This window comes from Rhinoraja longicauda, chromosome 32 (genome assembly GCF_053455715.1).
Source record: "Rhinoraja longicauda isolate Sanriku21f chromosome 32, sRhiLon1.1, whole genome shotgun sequence".
NCBI lineage: Eukaryota > Metazoa > Chordata > Chondrichthyes > Rajiformes > Arhynchobatidae > Rhinoraja > Rhinoraja longicauda.
Genome location: NC_135984.1, coordinates 6,349,063 through 6,361,469, shown reverse-complemented (window position 1 = coordinate 6,361,469; position 12,407 = coordinate 6,349,063). Strand labels below are relative to the sequence as shown.

General features: G+C 44.0%; 1 protein-coding gene across 1 annotated transcript in view; it reads left to right on the top strand.

Annotated features, from left to right (window-relative positions):
- Positions 1 to 1,960: 1,960 nt before the first annotated feature.
- Positions 1,961 to 12,407, top strand: part of rps25 (ribosomal protein S25) — a 244,761-nt gene continuing 234,314 nt past the window's right edge. Inside the window, exon 1 of the mRNA XM_078426889.1 lies at positions 1,961 to 1,970. Coding sequence (XP_078283015.1) covers positions 1,968 to 1,970 — 3 coding nt within the window. The 5' untranslated portion in view covers positions 1,961 to 1,967. The remainder of the gene's footprint in view (positions 1,971 to 12,407) is intronic.

Below are 12,407 nucleotides of genomic sequence, written 5' to 3'. Positions count from 1 at the left end.
TAATAATAAATCCAAAAGAATCCTCATCATCCTAATTTTTTAAATAAAAATTCCCTATGGCTCATGTTACTTTAAAATGTCTATTCTATTCTGAGACGTAGAGCAGGTGTCTACTGTATTCATAGGTCAATAACCTAAACTTCACTAAGTAATTTCACAAATGATAAAGAAATTCTCAAATATATTTTTGCTGGAGTTTATCTGCACTTAGGTGGCAATTAATACCAGCTAACTCCTAACTTTATTGATTTTATCGTATAATTAAGCTGCAAAACTCATCAAAACAAAATCAAAAGTAAATGTCACCTTTTGCTTTATGGCAATAACATTTATATTAAATCGTTGATGTCTTTTCTAGGAGAATCCTATCAAACAAATGATCAATTGTCTTTTAGTTTATGAGAAAATGTTGCTTCCCTTGATCTTGGGTGCAACACAATACCAATCTGACTTAAATCAGCAGATGATGTCGTTAATATTAATCTGTGTTCTAGTTAGCTTTATGCCTGATTTAACATTGTATTGTAAACATGGAAATTATATCATATGAATTCCTCTGTTTGCAAATTCATAATGACAATATTAACACAGCTGAAGAACTTTTGGAATAATCATTTGCATAACTTGGACATATAATTATCACTCTGTAATCATGTTAGTTGGTTTGCATCCAACCTAACCTCAGTGATGTTATTCAGTATAAAAATACCCTTCGCTTTGCGAACCCCTGTTTCTAAAGTGCACTGGTTCATACACAGCATGGTTGATCCAAAATGGCAACTTTTATTGAATGCTATGGTTTTTCTGTTTCTTTGTTTTTCTTTCATGTAATAATGAACTTTGTTGATGTTTGTTGATGCAGGACATTGCACAATTCTAGACAATCTTAGCATGATGCCAAAGGCAATAATCTTTTAAGGCAAAAGACCATGTAATGAAGATTTGCAGAAACAGTGACTGCAACCTGCGAACATATAGGTTATATTGTCCTTTAAGATAAAGCCATGGCGGATATCTACTATTGGGGATATATTACACAGTTTATAAATGCAATGAAGTGATTTATAAATAATTGTTGAATTCATTAATAATAAAAAAATGAACTTTTGAAAGTCTACAATTTTGTCAATGATATTGATTATTGTCGGCACTTGGCCTCTTACGTGAGTCTGAATCAGGAGTATTTTCCATTTTCAGACTGAAGAAGGGTCTCGGCCTGAAAACGTCGCCCATTCCTTCCCTTCAGAAATGCTGCCTGTTCTGCTGAGTTACTCCAGCATTTTGTGCCTACCTTCGATTTAAACCAGCATCTGCAGTTCTTTCCTGCACATGATAAGGGAATAACGCTAAGTGCAAGGTAAAGCCAGTAAAGTCCGATCAAAGACAGAGCGAGGGTCCCCGATGAGCTAGACAATAGTTCAGCACCGCTCTCTGGTTGTGGTAGAATGATTCAGTTGCCTGATAACAACTGGGAAGAAACTGTCAAGAAACTGTACACGGTTCCTTGCTTCCTACGTACTAGGCTTGTATACACTGGAATTTAGAAGGATGAGAGGGGATCTTATCGAAACGTATAAGATTATTAAGGGGTTGGACACGTTAGAGGCAGGAAACATGTTCCCAATGTTGGGGAGTCCAGAACAAGGGGCCACAGTTTAAGAATAAGGGGTAGGCCATTTAAAACTGAGATGAGGAAAATCTTTTTCAGTCAGAGAGTTGTGAATCTGTGGAATTCTCTGCCTCAGAAGGCAGTGGAGGCCAATTCTCTGAATACACTCAAGAGAGAGCTAGATAGAGCTCTTAAGGATAGCGGAGTCAGGGGGTATGGGGAGAAGGCAGGAACGGGGGTACTGATTGAGAATGATCAGCCATGTTCACATTGAATGGCGGTGCTGGCTCGAAGGGCCGAATGGCCTCCTCCCTGCACCTATTGTCTATTGTCCTAAATTACTTCTGATTGCGGCAGCATGGGATCTCCTCCAGAGAAATGCAAAGCCACAAACCGTCCACCCTTTCAGGGAGATGCAAATTACATGGAAGAGTAGGAGAATTCTCCCCAGAATGGAACGATCACAACATTTCTTGCTTTCTTCAACGAATGCTTACCTTCAGTGACTGAATGGGAACCTGAGGGGCAACTTCTTAGAAGTGCGGGTGTGGGTATATGGAACAAGCTGCCCACAGAAGTAGTTGAGACGGGTTACAATAACAACGTTTAAAAGACATTTGGACAGGTACATGGATAGGGAAGGTTTGGGGGGAAATGGGCAAATGCAGACAAATGGGATTAGCCTGGATGGGGAATGGATCAGTTGGCCAAAAGGCAATGTCCATGCCGTGTCATTCTATGACTAACCTGATAATCAAATTAGAAAATCTGGCTAATTGAAGTTGATTATTCAGCATTTTCCTTCTGACCCACTGCACAACACCATGACTGATTAAATTATGATGAAGCAGAAAGAGCAACAAAACTAATTCCATCTCCTCACTTTTAATACCTTCATTCTTTTCCAAATCTGTCCTACTGGTGTTGGTCTTCCAAGACTACTGTTCCTAAACTCCATCGTTGGCAGCAATGGCTTCAGCTGTCTGAGCCATCAAACTCGGGAAAACCCTCTCTGAACTTCTCCATCTCTTTACCTGATCCATTATTCAGCTACTTGTTTAGATGTTTACAGGTACAGCATGAAAACAGGCCCTTCGGCTCACCGAGGAGTCCACACCGACTACTAATCACACATTCGCACTAGTTGTCCGTTATCCTACTTTCACATCCTCTCCCTGCACACTGGGGGCAATTTGCAGAGGGCCAATTAACCTACAAATCCCACAAAGCACGTATTTGAGATGTGAGAGGAAACTGGGACACCTGGAGGAAACCCACACAGTCACAGGTAGAATGTGTAAACCCCTTACAGAGAGCCCCAAGGTCAGGATCGAACCCAGGTCTCGGGCGATGTGAGGCAAAACAAGTTTTAAGTCTTTTCTGTGACTTGGTGCTAAGTATTTTTCCAATGCACTATAGACGTTTGGGGAATCAAATAGCCATTCACAAATATATTATACTAGACCAAGTTGACCCATTGGGCCCAAACCTCTCCTGCATTGGTGCAGCACCCTCTCCTCCCCTCCTCCTCCCCTTCTCTCCCCTCCTCCCCCTTCCCCCCCACTTCATCCCCCTCAACCCCCCCTTATCCTCCCTCCTCCCCCTCCCTCCCTAAGAGATAGAATTAAACTTTAAAATGTGAATAACTTTACAAACATAACACCGATTTCAATGAAACGTCTTCCATTAGCACCAAAGGGACGCCGTGAGTAAAGTGGGTCTAAAATGGTCGCGCTATCGTGTACCGTTTTGGCTGTAGTTCAGGAACAAACAAACAAACAAACAAGAGTTTTAGTGTATAGATTTCTCAACCCTGGGTCACAGTAATGTGAGAATGTCTAGTCTAATTAAACAGCTATCTAATTAATATATCAATTTTCATGCAAATAATCTCCTGTTACCTTTAGTTCCGTTTAAATTTTATTTAATGTTTTGCACATTAGATGTGGAGCCCCAGTGTGATACAGCACAGAAACAGGCCCTTCGGCCCATTGAGTCCATGCAGGCCATCAAAACACCCATTGACATCAATCCCATTTAGTTCTTCCCACATTGCCATCAACTCTACAGATTCCACCCCGAAACGTCACTTTCCATGTTCTCCAGAGACGCTGCCTGACCTGCTGAGTTACTGCACCACCGTGTGTGTGTGTGAAAAGGGGGGAGGGGAGAGAGAGGGGGGAGAGAGGGAGAGAGAGAGAGGGGGGGAGAGAGAGGGGGAGAGAAAGAGGGGGAGAGAGAGGGGGGGAGAGAGGGAGGGGAGAGAGAGAGAGGGAGGTAGAGAGAGAGGGTGGAGAGTGAAGGGGGAGAGGGGGAGAGAGAGGGGGAGAGAGAGGGGAGAGAGGGAGGGGGGGAGAGAGGGAGTGGGGGGAGAGAGGGGAGGGGAGAGGGAGAGGGGAGAGAGAGAGGGGAGAGAAAGAGGGGGGAGAGAGAGGGAGGGGAGGAGAGAGGTAGGGGGAGAGAGGGAGGGGAGAGAGAGGGAGGGGGAGAGAGGGGGAGAGGGAGAGGGAGATGTGTGGGAAGATGAGATAGAGAATCAGCTCGGAGATCAGGAGGTAAATTTCCTTCCTGGAATATTCGAAGCATGTTCTGTTTATGCTGACATGTTTTATGCCACAGGTTTTGCATAAAATATTCGTTCTTGACGACCTCATAATTATATTTTCTGGAGTTTTTTTTAGACAGCCTTTATTAAAACTGAGTGTAACATCTGCAGGACAGTAGGGGAAGCAGAGAGATGATGGAACTAACCGGGGTGTCTACCCGATGGGACCCATGCCATTTCTGTATTGCACAATTCAGTGATCACATCGTGACTGCCCTCAGCGATAATGTGAAGGTGACCATGGACTGGAAAGGATTGGTATTTTTACAGTGTTGACTGTGTTCACACAACGCGATGCTTACATAACAGAGGCTAAGCTGACGCAAGGTGCCTCAGAAAGACCCACCCAGGCAAATTCTGTGGCTGTGGAGACAATGGGGTCCAAAAGAAGATGAACCGGTTCCACAGAAACCACAGCATCTCAGCAATTACAGGGGAAGCATTTTCCACGGCGAGGGTGGGGAAGGATGTAAATGCAATCCTGGACAAAAACAATAAATCGAACAGAACCCTAAAGGAATGCAGTCAGTGCACACACAGCGTGCGCCACTCCCCACTCGTCCACGGGAATGTGGTGTTGATTGTTTTGTTTGTTTACGTGTAATAAAAAACACCAAGTCCTTGAACTGTTTACATATAATGTTGAACAGTGCAGATGGACGCAGAGTGCTGGAGTAACTCAGCGGGTCAGGCAGCAACTCTGGAGAGGAGGAATGGGTGACGTTTCGGGTCGAGACCCTTCTTCAGACTCAAGGTTCTTTGAAACTTTTCATGCCTCTAGTTTCCCTCTCCCCTGACTCTCAGTCTGAAGAAGGGTCTCGACCCGAAACGTCACCCATTCCTTTTCTCCAGAGATGCTGTCTGGCCCATAGCGTTGCACCAGCATTTTGTGTCTATCATTTTGTGTAAAGCCGTATCTGGAGTTCCTCCCTACACATAGAACAGCACAGCACATGAGCCCAAGATAAACCATTCTCCCCTACCTGCTCGTGATCCTTCTCCCTCCATTCCCTGCGTATCCACACGCCTATCTAAAAACCTCTTAAGTCAAGTCAAGTCAAGTCAATTTTATTTGTATAGCACATTTAAAAACAACCCACGTTGACCAAAGTGCTGTACATCAGTTCACTATTACATCTATCTCCACACCGCCACCTGTTTTAAAAAAAAAATTCAAAATAGACTTCATTCAAGTAATAAATATATACAATACATGTACCATGCAAAAAACTCAGGCGGACATTCTCGGAGGCTATACAGACAATACAGTTTCCTCAGTCTGAAGAAGGGTCTCGACCCGAAACGTCACCCATTCCTTCTCTCCTGAGATGCTGCCTGACCTGCTGAGTTACTCCAGCATTTTGTGAATAAATATCTTCGATTTGTACCAGCATCTGCAGTCATTTTCTTATACATACAGTTTCCCCAAATCACAATTTTACCCCACACCCTTGCCACTCACTGGCCCCCACCCTGATACCTCTGTTGTGTAACCAACGCTTGACTCACTTGACAAAAAAATAAATAGCCAAATGTGACATAAGCCTTCCTGTGCCTTAGAAACACAACCCACTTTCCAGTCAAAGGCAGATGCTTTGGAACCATAGTCACTGCTGTGGTGAAACATAGCAGCCAATTATTGAGTAACAGTACCTCCAGTTACAACAGACGATGCCTCAGACCCTAACTAGTGAATGTTTAGATTTAGATTTAGAGATACAGCGCGGAAACAGAACCTTCGGCCCACCGGGTCCGCGCCGCCCAGCGATCCCCGCACATTAACACTATTCTACACACACTAGGGACAATTTTTACATTTACCCAATCAATTAACCTACAAACCTGTACGTCTTTGGAATGTGGGAGGGAACCGAAGATCTCGGAGAAAACCCACGCAGGTCACGGGGAGAACGTACAAACTCCGTACAGACGGCGCCCGTAGTCAGGATCCAAACTGAGTCTCCGGCGCTGCATTCGCTGTACCGCTGTACTCTACCGCTGCGCCATCGTGCCGCCCCACAGGGGAGGGAGAGAGAGAGAGGGGGAATACAAGGTTTACTTGAAGTTAAAGAAATCAATATTGATACAGCTGGGTTGTAAGCTACCCAAGCAAATCTTAACCACTGTGGGGGTGGGGGGGGGAGAACAAAAGGAGAAGCCGGCGATCTTTGTAATTTTGTCAGTGCCTTAGGTGGCTGCTATTTGTATACATTGGGTAAGCGAGCAAAGAATTTCACTGTGCCTAGTCACATGTGTCAATAAAGTTTGTGTGCCATTGTATGTTCGTTTCTTAGTACCTGAACTGATGTACAGCACTTTGGTCAACGTGGGTTGTTTTTAAATGTGCTACACAAATAAAATTGACTTGACTTAAAGTATTCCATTCCATGACGTGCTGTCCTCCAATTTGCATGTGACTTCACTCTGACAGTGGAGAAGGCCCGGGACAGAGAGGTCAGTGTGGGAATGGGACGGGGAGTTAAAGTGGCAACTGGGAGGTGGCGTACGCCAAGGCGGACCGAGCGTAGGTGTTCAGTGCAATAATCGCCCAGTCTTCACGGTCTTGTTGATACAACCAGCCTCTGCAGTTCTTTCCTACACATTTAGTTCACACTAGTTCCACGTTATCCCACTTTCTCATTCACTCTAAACATTTGGGGCAATTTTCTGACGGCCAACCAGGGTCTCTATTGCTGTAAGGCAGCAGCTCCACCAACTCCACAACTGCGCCACTCCAATGTTGCTTGACCCACTGAGATCCTCCAGCAGATTGTTTGATGCTCCAGATTCCAGCAGCACATCCTCCACTCATTTGCTAATCAAAAGAGGTATTGTTACCAATTGTTATCAATTGAAGAAGGATCTCGACCCGAAACGTCACCCATTCCCTCTTTCCAAGATAGACAATAGCCAATAGACAATAGGTGCAGGAGTAGGCCACTCGGCCCTTCGAGCCAGCACCACCATTTAATGTGATCATGGCTGATCATTCTCAATCAGTACTCCATTCCTGCCTTCTCCCCGTACCCCCTGACTCCGCTATCCTTAAGAGCTCTATCTAGCTCTCTCTTGAATGCATTCAGAGAATTGGCCTCCACTGCCTTCTGAGGCAGAGAATTCCACAGATTTACAACTCTCTGACTGAAAACGTTTTTCCTCATCTCTGTCCTAAATGGCCTACCCCTTATTCTTAAACTGTGGCCCCTGGTTCTGGACTCAAGATGCTGCCTGACCTGCTGAGTTACCCCAGCATTTTGTGATACCTCCGACATGTTACCATATCAAATGATTTTGTATGTGTAGGAAGGAACTGCAGACGCTGGTTTAAACCAAAGATAGACACACAGGCCCGGCGTGCCTTGTGCCTGACCTTCCACCTGTGGTGCAGCATGGCACCAGATGCGTTGGCAGAAGGTCTAACAAGATGGCCGTCCCGGCGACTGTTAATGAAAAGTTTCATTTAAATTGGTCTTATATTTTTTAAGTTAGAGAAATTTAAAAATTACCTTTCAATTCAATGGGACCCGCACAACTTTAATTGCACTCCCACCCCCCCCCCCCCTCCCCCCAAGGAGCGTGGCAGCAGAGAGAAGGCGAAAGAAGATGGCCGCCGGCAGGACAAACCCTCTCCTACTGCTGGCCACCACGTCCCCTCCAGCGCCCACAGGAGAGATTTGGACCCAACGGGCCCACCTCAGTCTAGTATCCTTACAAATCTCTGCTTTCTTCCAGGCATTTTCTCAATAAGAGTATTTTGGTAATGAGGAACAGTGAGGAAAGATCAGAACCGTCCCCAGTCGACGCCTGACCGAATAACAAATGGAACTTTACTGCAAGTTTCAAGGGAGTTTGTTCAATTTTCATTCGGCCCAGAACCACCAGCTTGCCACGAGGCTTCTCGAACAGTAATGAGAGCAGAGACCTGTTGCCTCTCCTCCCTCAGTGTTTGCTGCAGACTGCACCAACAACACTTTGCACATTTTGAGAGCAGTGATCACATTCCAGCTCCTTAGATTTCAGAATTGTTATTATTCTATTATTGTTATTATTGCACTATTATAGTTTGTTTTTTATCATATCATATCATATATATACAGCCGGAAACAGGCCTTTTCGGCCCACCAAGTCCGTGCCGCCCAGCGATCCCCGTACATTAACACTATCCTACACCCACTAGGGACAATTTTTACATTTACCCAGCCAATTAACCTACCTACCTGTACGTCTTTGGAGTGTGGGAGGAAACCGAAGATCTCGGAGAAAACCCACGCAGGTCACGGGGAGAACGTACAAACTCCTTACAGTGCTGTGTCCGTATGTGTGCATGCGTGTGTATAGATACATATGATCTGTATATATGTGAGTATGGGTACATACACACACACTGAACTGAAAATTGCCAGCATTCGTGCAATGGAAATAACAGTCAGCTTTGTCTCACTCTGGCAGCTTCCTATGTTTGCTGTGTCACTACTTGAAATGCTTTTCGTGCTTTGAGAGGAATTGGCACTTCGAAGCCTCTGATGTAAAAATAATACTGTTTTCTTCCCTCTCTTTTAGTATATTGTCCTTGCCTTCATCCAGCATAGAGAAAACTTTTTTTATAAAACCAAAATAAAAAATGTATACAAAAACAAAATCTGGGCAAATTTTTTTTTCATTCATTCTCAATCAACAAAACTCTACACTTTCAGTAGTGTCACACTCAGTGTTTGTAGCTATCTTTAAACAGATCACCCTTGCTACTTACAGATGGAGAAAACGATGCAAAAACACAGCTATAAAAGCGATAGAGTAATTCAGATTATTGAGTAGGAAGGAACTGCAGGTGCTGGTTTACACCGAAGATAGGCACAAAATTGCGGGTCAGGCAACATCTCTGGAGAGAAGGAATGGGTGACGTTTCGGGTCAAGACCTTTCCTCAGACCTAAAAGACTGTACATGATTACAATCGAGCCATCCACAGTGTACAGATGCAGGATAAAGGGAATAATGTTTAGTGCAAGTAATGGGAATAACTTTTAGTATAAGAAAATAACTGCAGATGCTGGTACAAATCGAAGGTATTTATTCACAAAATGCTGGAGTAACTCAGCAGGTCAGGCAGCATCTCGGGAGAGAAGGAATGGGCGACGTTTCGGGTCGAGACCCTTCTTCAGACTGATGTCAGGGGGCGGGATAAATAACTTTTAGGTCTGTTCATCATTGCATATGTGCACGGTTTAATAATAATAATATATTCCTTTATTCGTCCCACACCGGGGAAATTTACACTTTATGAAGTGCATTTAAAGACCCCCACATGAATCTTTGGAAGCGATTTACATTTTTATCTTGTTGGAATTTATAATAGAGCCTTGATTTAATTGTTGAAAAAATACGCATATTCTTTAACACATTTCTGTTTCTTAATAATTTATAGATAGGCATGCTCACAGATTCATAAAAGACCAAAGCACAACTCACTAGAAGACCATTCAACCCTTTGAGTCTGTTCTATAACAGAGGAAAGCACAATGTGGTCCTTTGCACTCTTTTCCCATAGCCCCATACTATCTCAGACACAAAAGGCTGGAGTAACTCAGCAGTTCAGGCAGCATCTCTGGAGAAAAGGAATAGGTGATGTTTCGGGTCGAGACCCTTCTTCAGACTTGGAGTCAGACTGAGGAAGGGTCTGCCTCTCAGTCTGACGTAAGGTCTCGGCACGAAACATCTGCAATTCCTCCCTACCCCAGATTTTTTTTCTTTTTTATGTATTTAAGTAGCTCTCTTTAAAATGATTCAGAGAAATGAATATCCGCCTATAAAGACAGATAATTCAAACCTTTCAAATTTGAGTAAACATTTCTCAAATCGTGACTGAGCAATATTCCCTTTTCATTTCCGGCACCTAGTCGGAATCCCCGGACACTAGAAACATTCTTTTCTTAAAATCAAAATAAGCTTCAGGAAAGAAGAACGATGAAAAGAAGAAGAATATGCAAGAACAAAGCAGAACAGTGCATACCTTTCTATATATATCACAGAAAATGCCAAGAATTAAACCAGTTCTAAACAGGTATGTGTAGACGTTTCTTAGAACCAGCCATTAAAATGAAATGAAAAGATAATTATATTAAATCCCCTGCATTCGTGCAATGGAAATAACAGTCAGCTTTGACTCCCTCTGGCAGCTTCCTATGCTTGCTGTGTCACTACTTGAAATGCTTTTCGTGCTTTGAGAGGAATTGGCACTTCGAAGCCTCTGATGTAAAAATAATACTGTTTTCTTCCCTCTCTTAGTATATTGTCCTTGCCTTCATCCAGCATAGAGAAAACTTTTTTTATAAAACCACACTCAGTAGTATTTGTAGCTATCTTTAAACAGATCACCCTTGCCACTTACAGTTGGAGAACACGATGCAAAAACACAGCTATAAAAGCGATACAGTAATTCAGATTATTGAGTAGGAAGGAACTGCAGGTGCTGGTTTACACCGAAGATAGGCACAAAATGCTGGAGTAACTCAGCGGGACAGGCAGCATCTCTGGAGAGAAGGAATGGGTGACGTTTCAGGTCGAGACCCTTCCTCAGGCACAGGTCTGCAAACGGGTGAACATGCGATCAATGGTCAGCATGGACTCAGTGGGCTTCGTTCCTTGCCTCCAGCTCCCACCCCCCCAAATCTTCAACTTTCAGTTTGAAGAAGGGTCCTGACCCAAAAGCTCGCATCCTTTTTCTCCAGAGGTGTTTTTCTCCAGAGGATCAGGTTATTGACTATTAAGATAATATTTAATATCTAGTGGCCAGGTGACGGAGGAACTGAAGGAGATCCACATTAGGCAGGAAATGGTGTTGGGTAGACTGATGGGACTGAAGGCTGATAAATCGCCAGGACCTGATGGTCTGCATCCCAGGGTACTTAAGGAGGTGGCTCTAGAAATTGTGGACGCATTGGTGATCATTTTCTAATGTTCTATAGATTCAGGATCAGCTCCTGTGGATTGGAGGGTAGCTAATGTTATCCCACTTTTTAAGAAAGGAGGGAGAGAGAAAACGGGAAATTATACACCAGTTAGTCTGACATCAGTGGTGGGGAAGATGCTGGAGTCAATTATAAAAGACGAAATTGCGGAGCATTTGGATAGCAGTAACAGGATCGTTCCGAGTCAGCATGGATTTACGAAGGGGAAATCATGCTTGACTAATCTTCTGGAATTTTTTGAGGATGTAACTAGGAAAATTGACAGGGGAGAGCCGGTGGATGTGGTGTATCTCGACTTTCAGAAAGCCTTCGACAAGGTCCCACATAGGAGATTAGTGGGGAAAATTAGAGCACATGGTATTGGGGGTAGGGTACTGACATGGATAGAAAATTGGTTGACAGACAGAAAGCAAAGAGTGGGGATAAATGGATCCCTTTCAGAATGGCAGGCAGTGACTAGTGGGGTACCGCAAGGCTCGGTGCTGGGACCGCAGCTATTTACAATATACATTAATGACTTGGATGAAGGGATTAAAAGTACCATTAGCAAATTTGCAGATGATACAAAGCTGGGTGGTAGTGTGAGCTGTGAGGAAGATGCTATGAGGTTTCAGGGTGACTTGGACAGGTTGTGTGAGTGGGCGGATGCATGGCAGATACAGTTTAATGTGGATAAGTGTGAGGTTATCCACTTTGGTGGTAAGAATAAGAAGGCAGAGTATTATCTGAATGGTGTCAAGTTAGGAAAAGGGGACGTACAATGAGTTCTGGGTGTCCTAGTGCATCAGTCACTGAAAGGAAGCATGCAGGTACAGCAGGCAGTGAAGAAAGCCAATGGCATATTGGCCTTCATAACAAGAGGAGTTGCGTATAGGAGCAAAGAGGTCCTTCTGCAGTTGTACAGGGCCCTAGTGAGATCGCACCTGGAGTACTGTGTGCAGTTTTGGTCTCCAAATTTGAGGAAGGATATTCTGGCTATTGAGGGCGTGCAGCGTAGGTTTACTAGGTTAATTCCCGGAATGGCGGGACTGTCATATGTTGAAAGACTGGAGCGACCAGGCTTGTATACACTGGAATTTAGAAGGATGAGAGGGGATCTTATCGAAACGTATAAGATTATTAAGGGGTTGGACACGTTAGAGGCAGGAAACATGTTCCCAATGTTGGGGGAGTCCAGAACCAGGGGCCACAGTTTAAGAATAAGGGGTAGGCCATTTAGAACGGAGA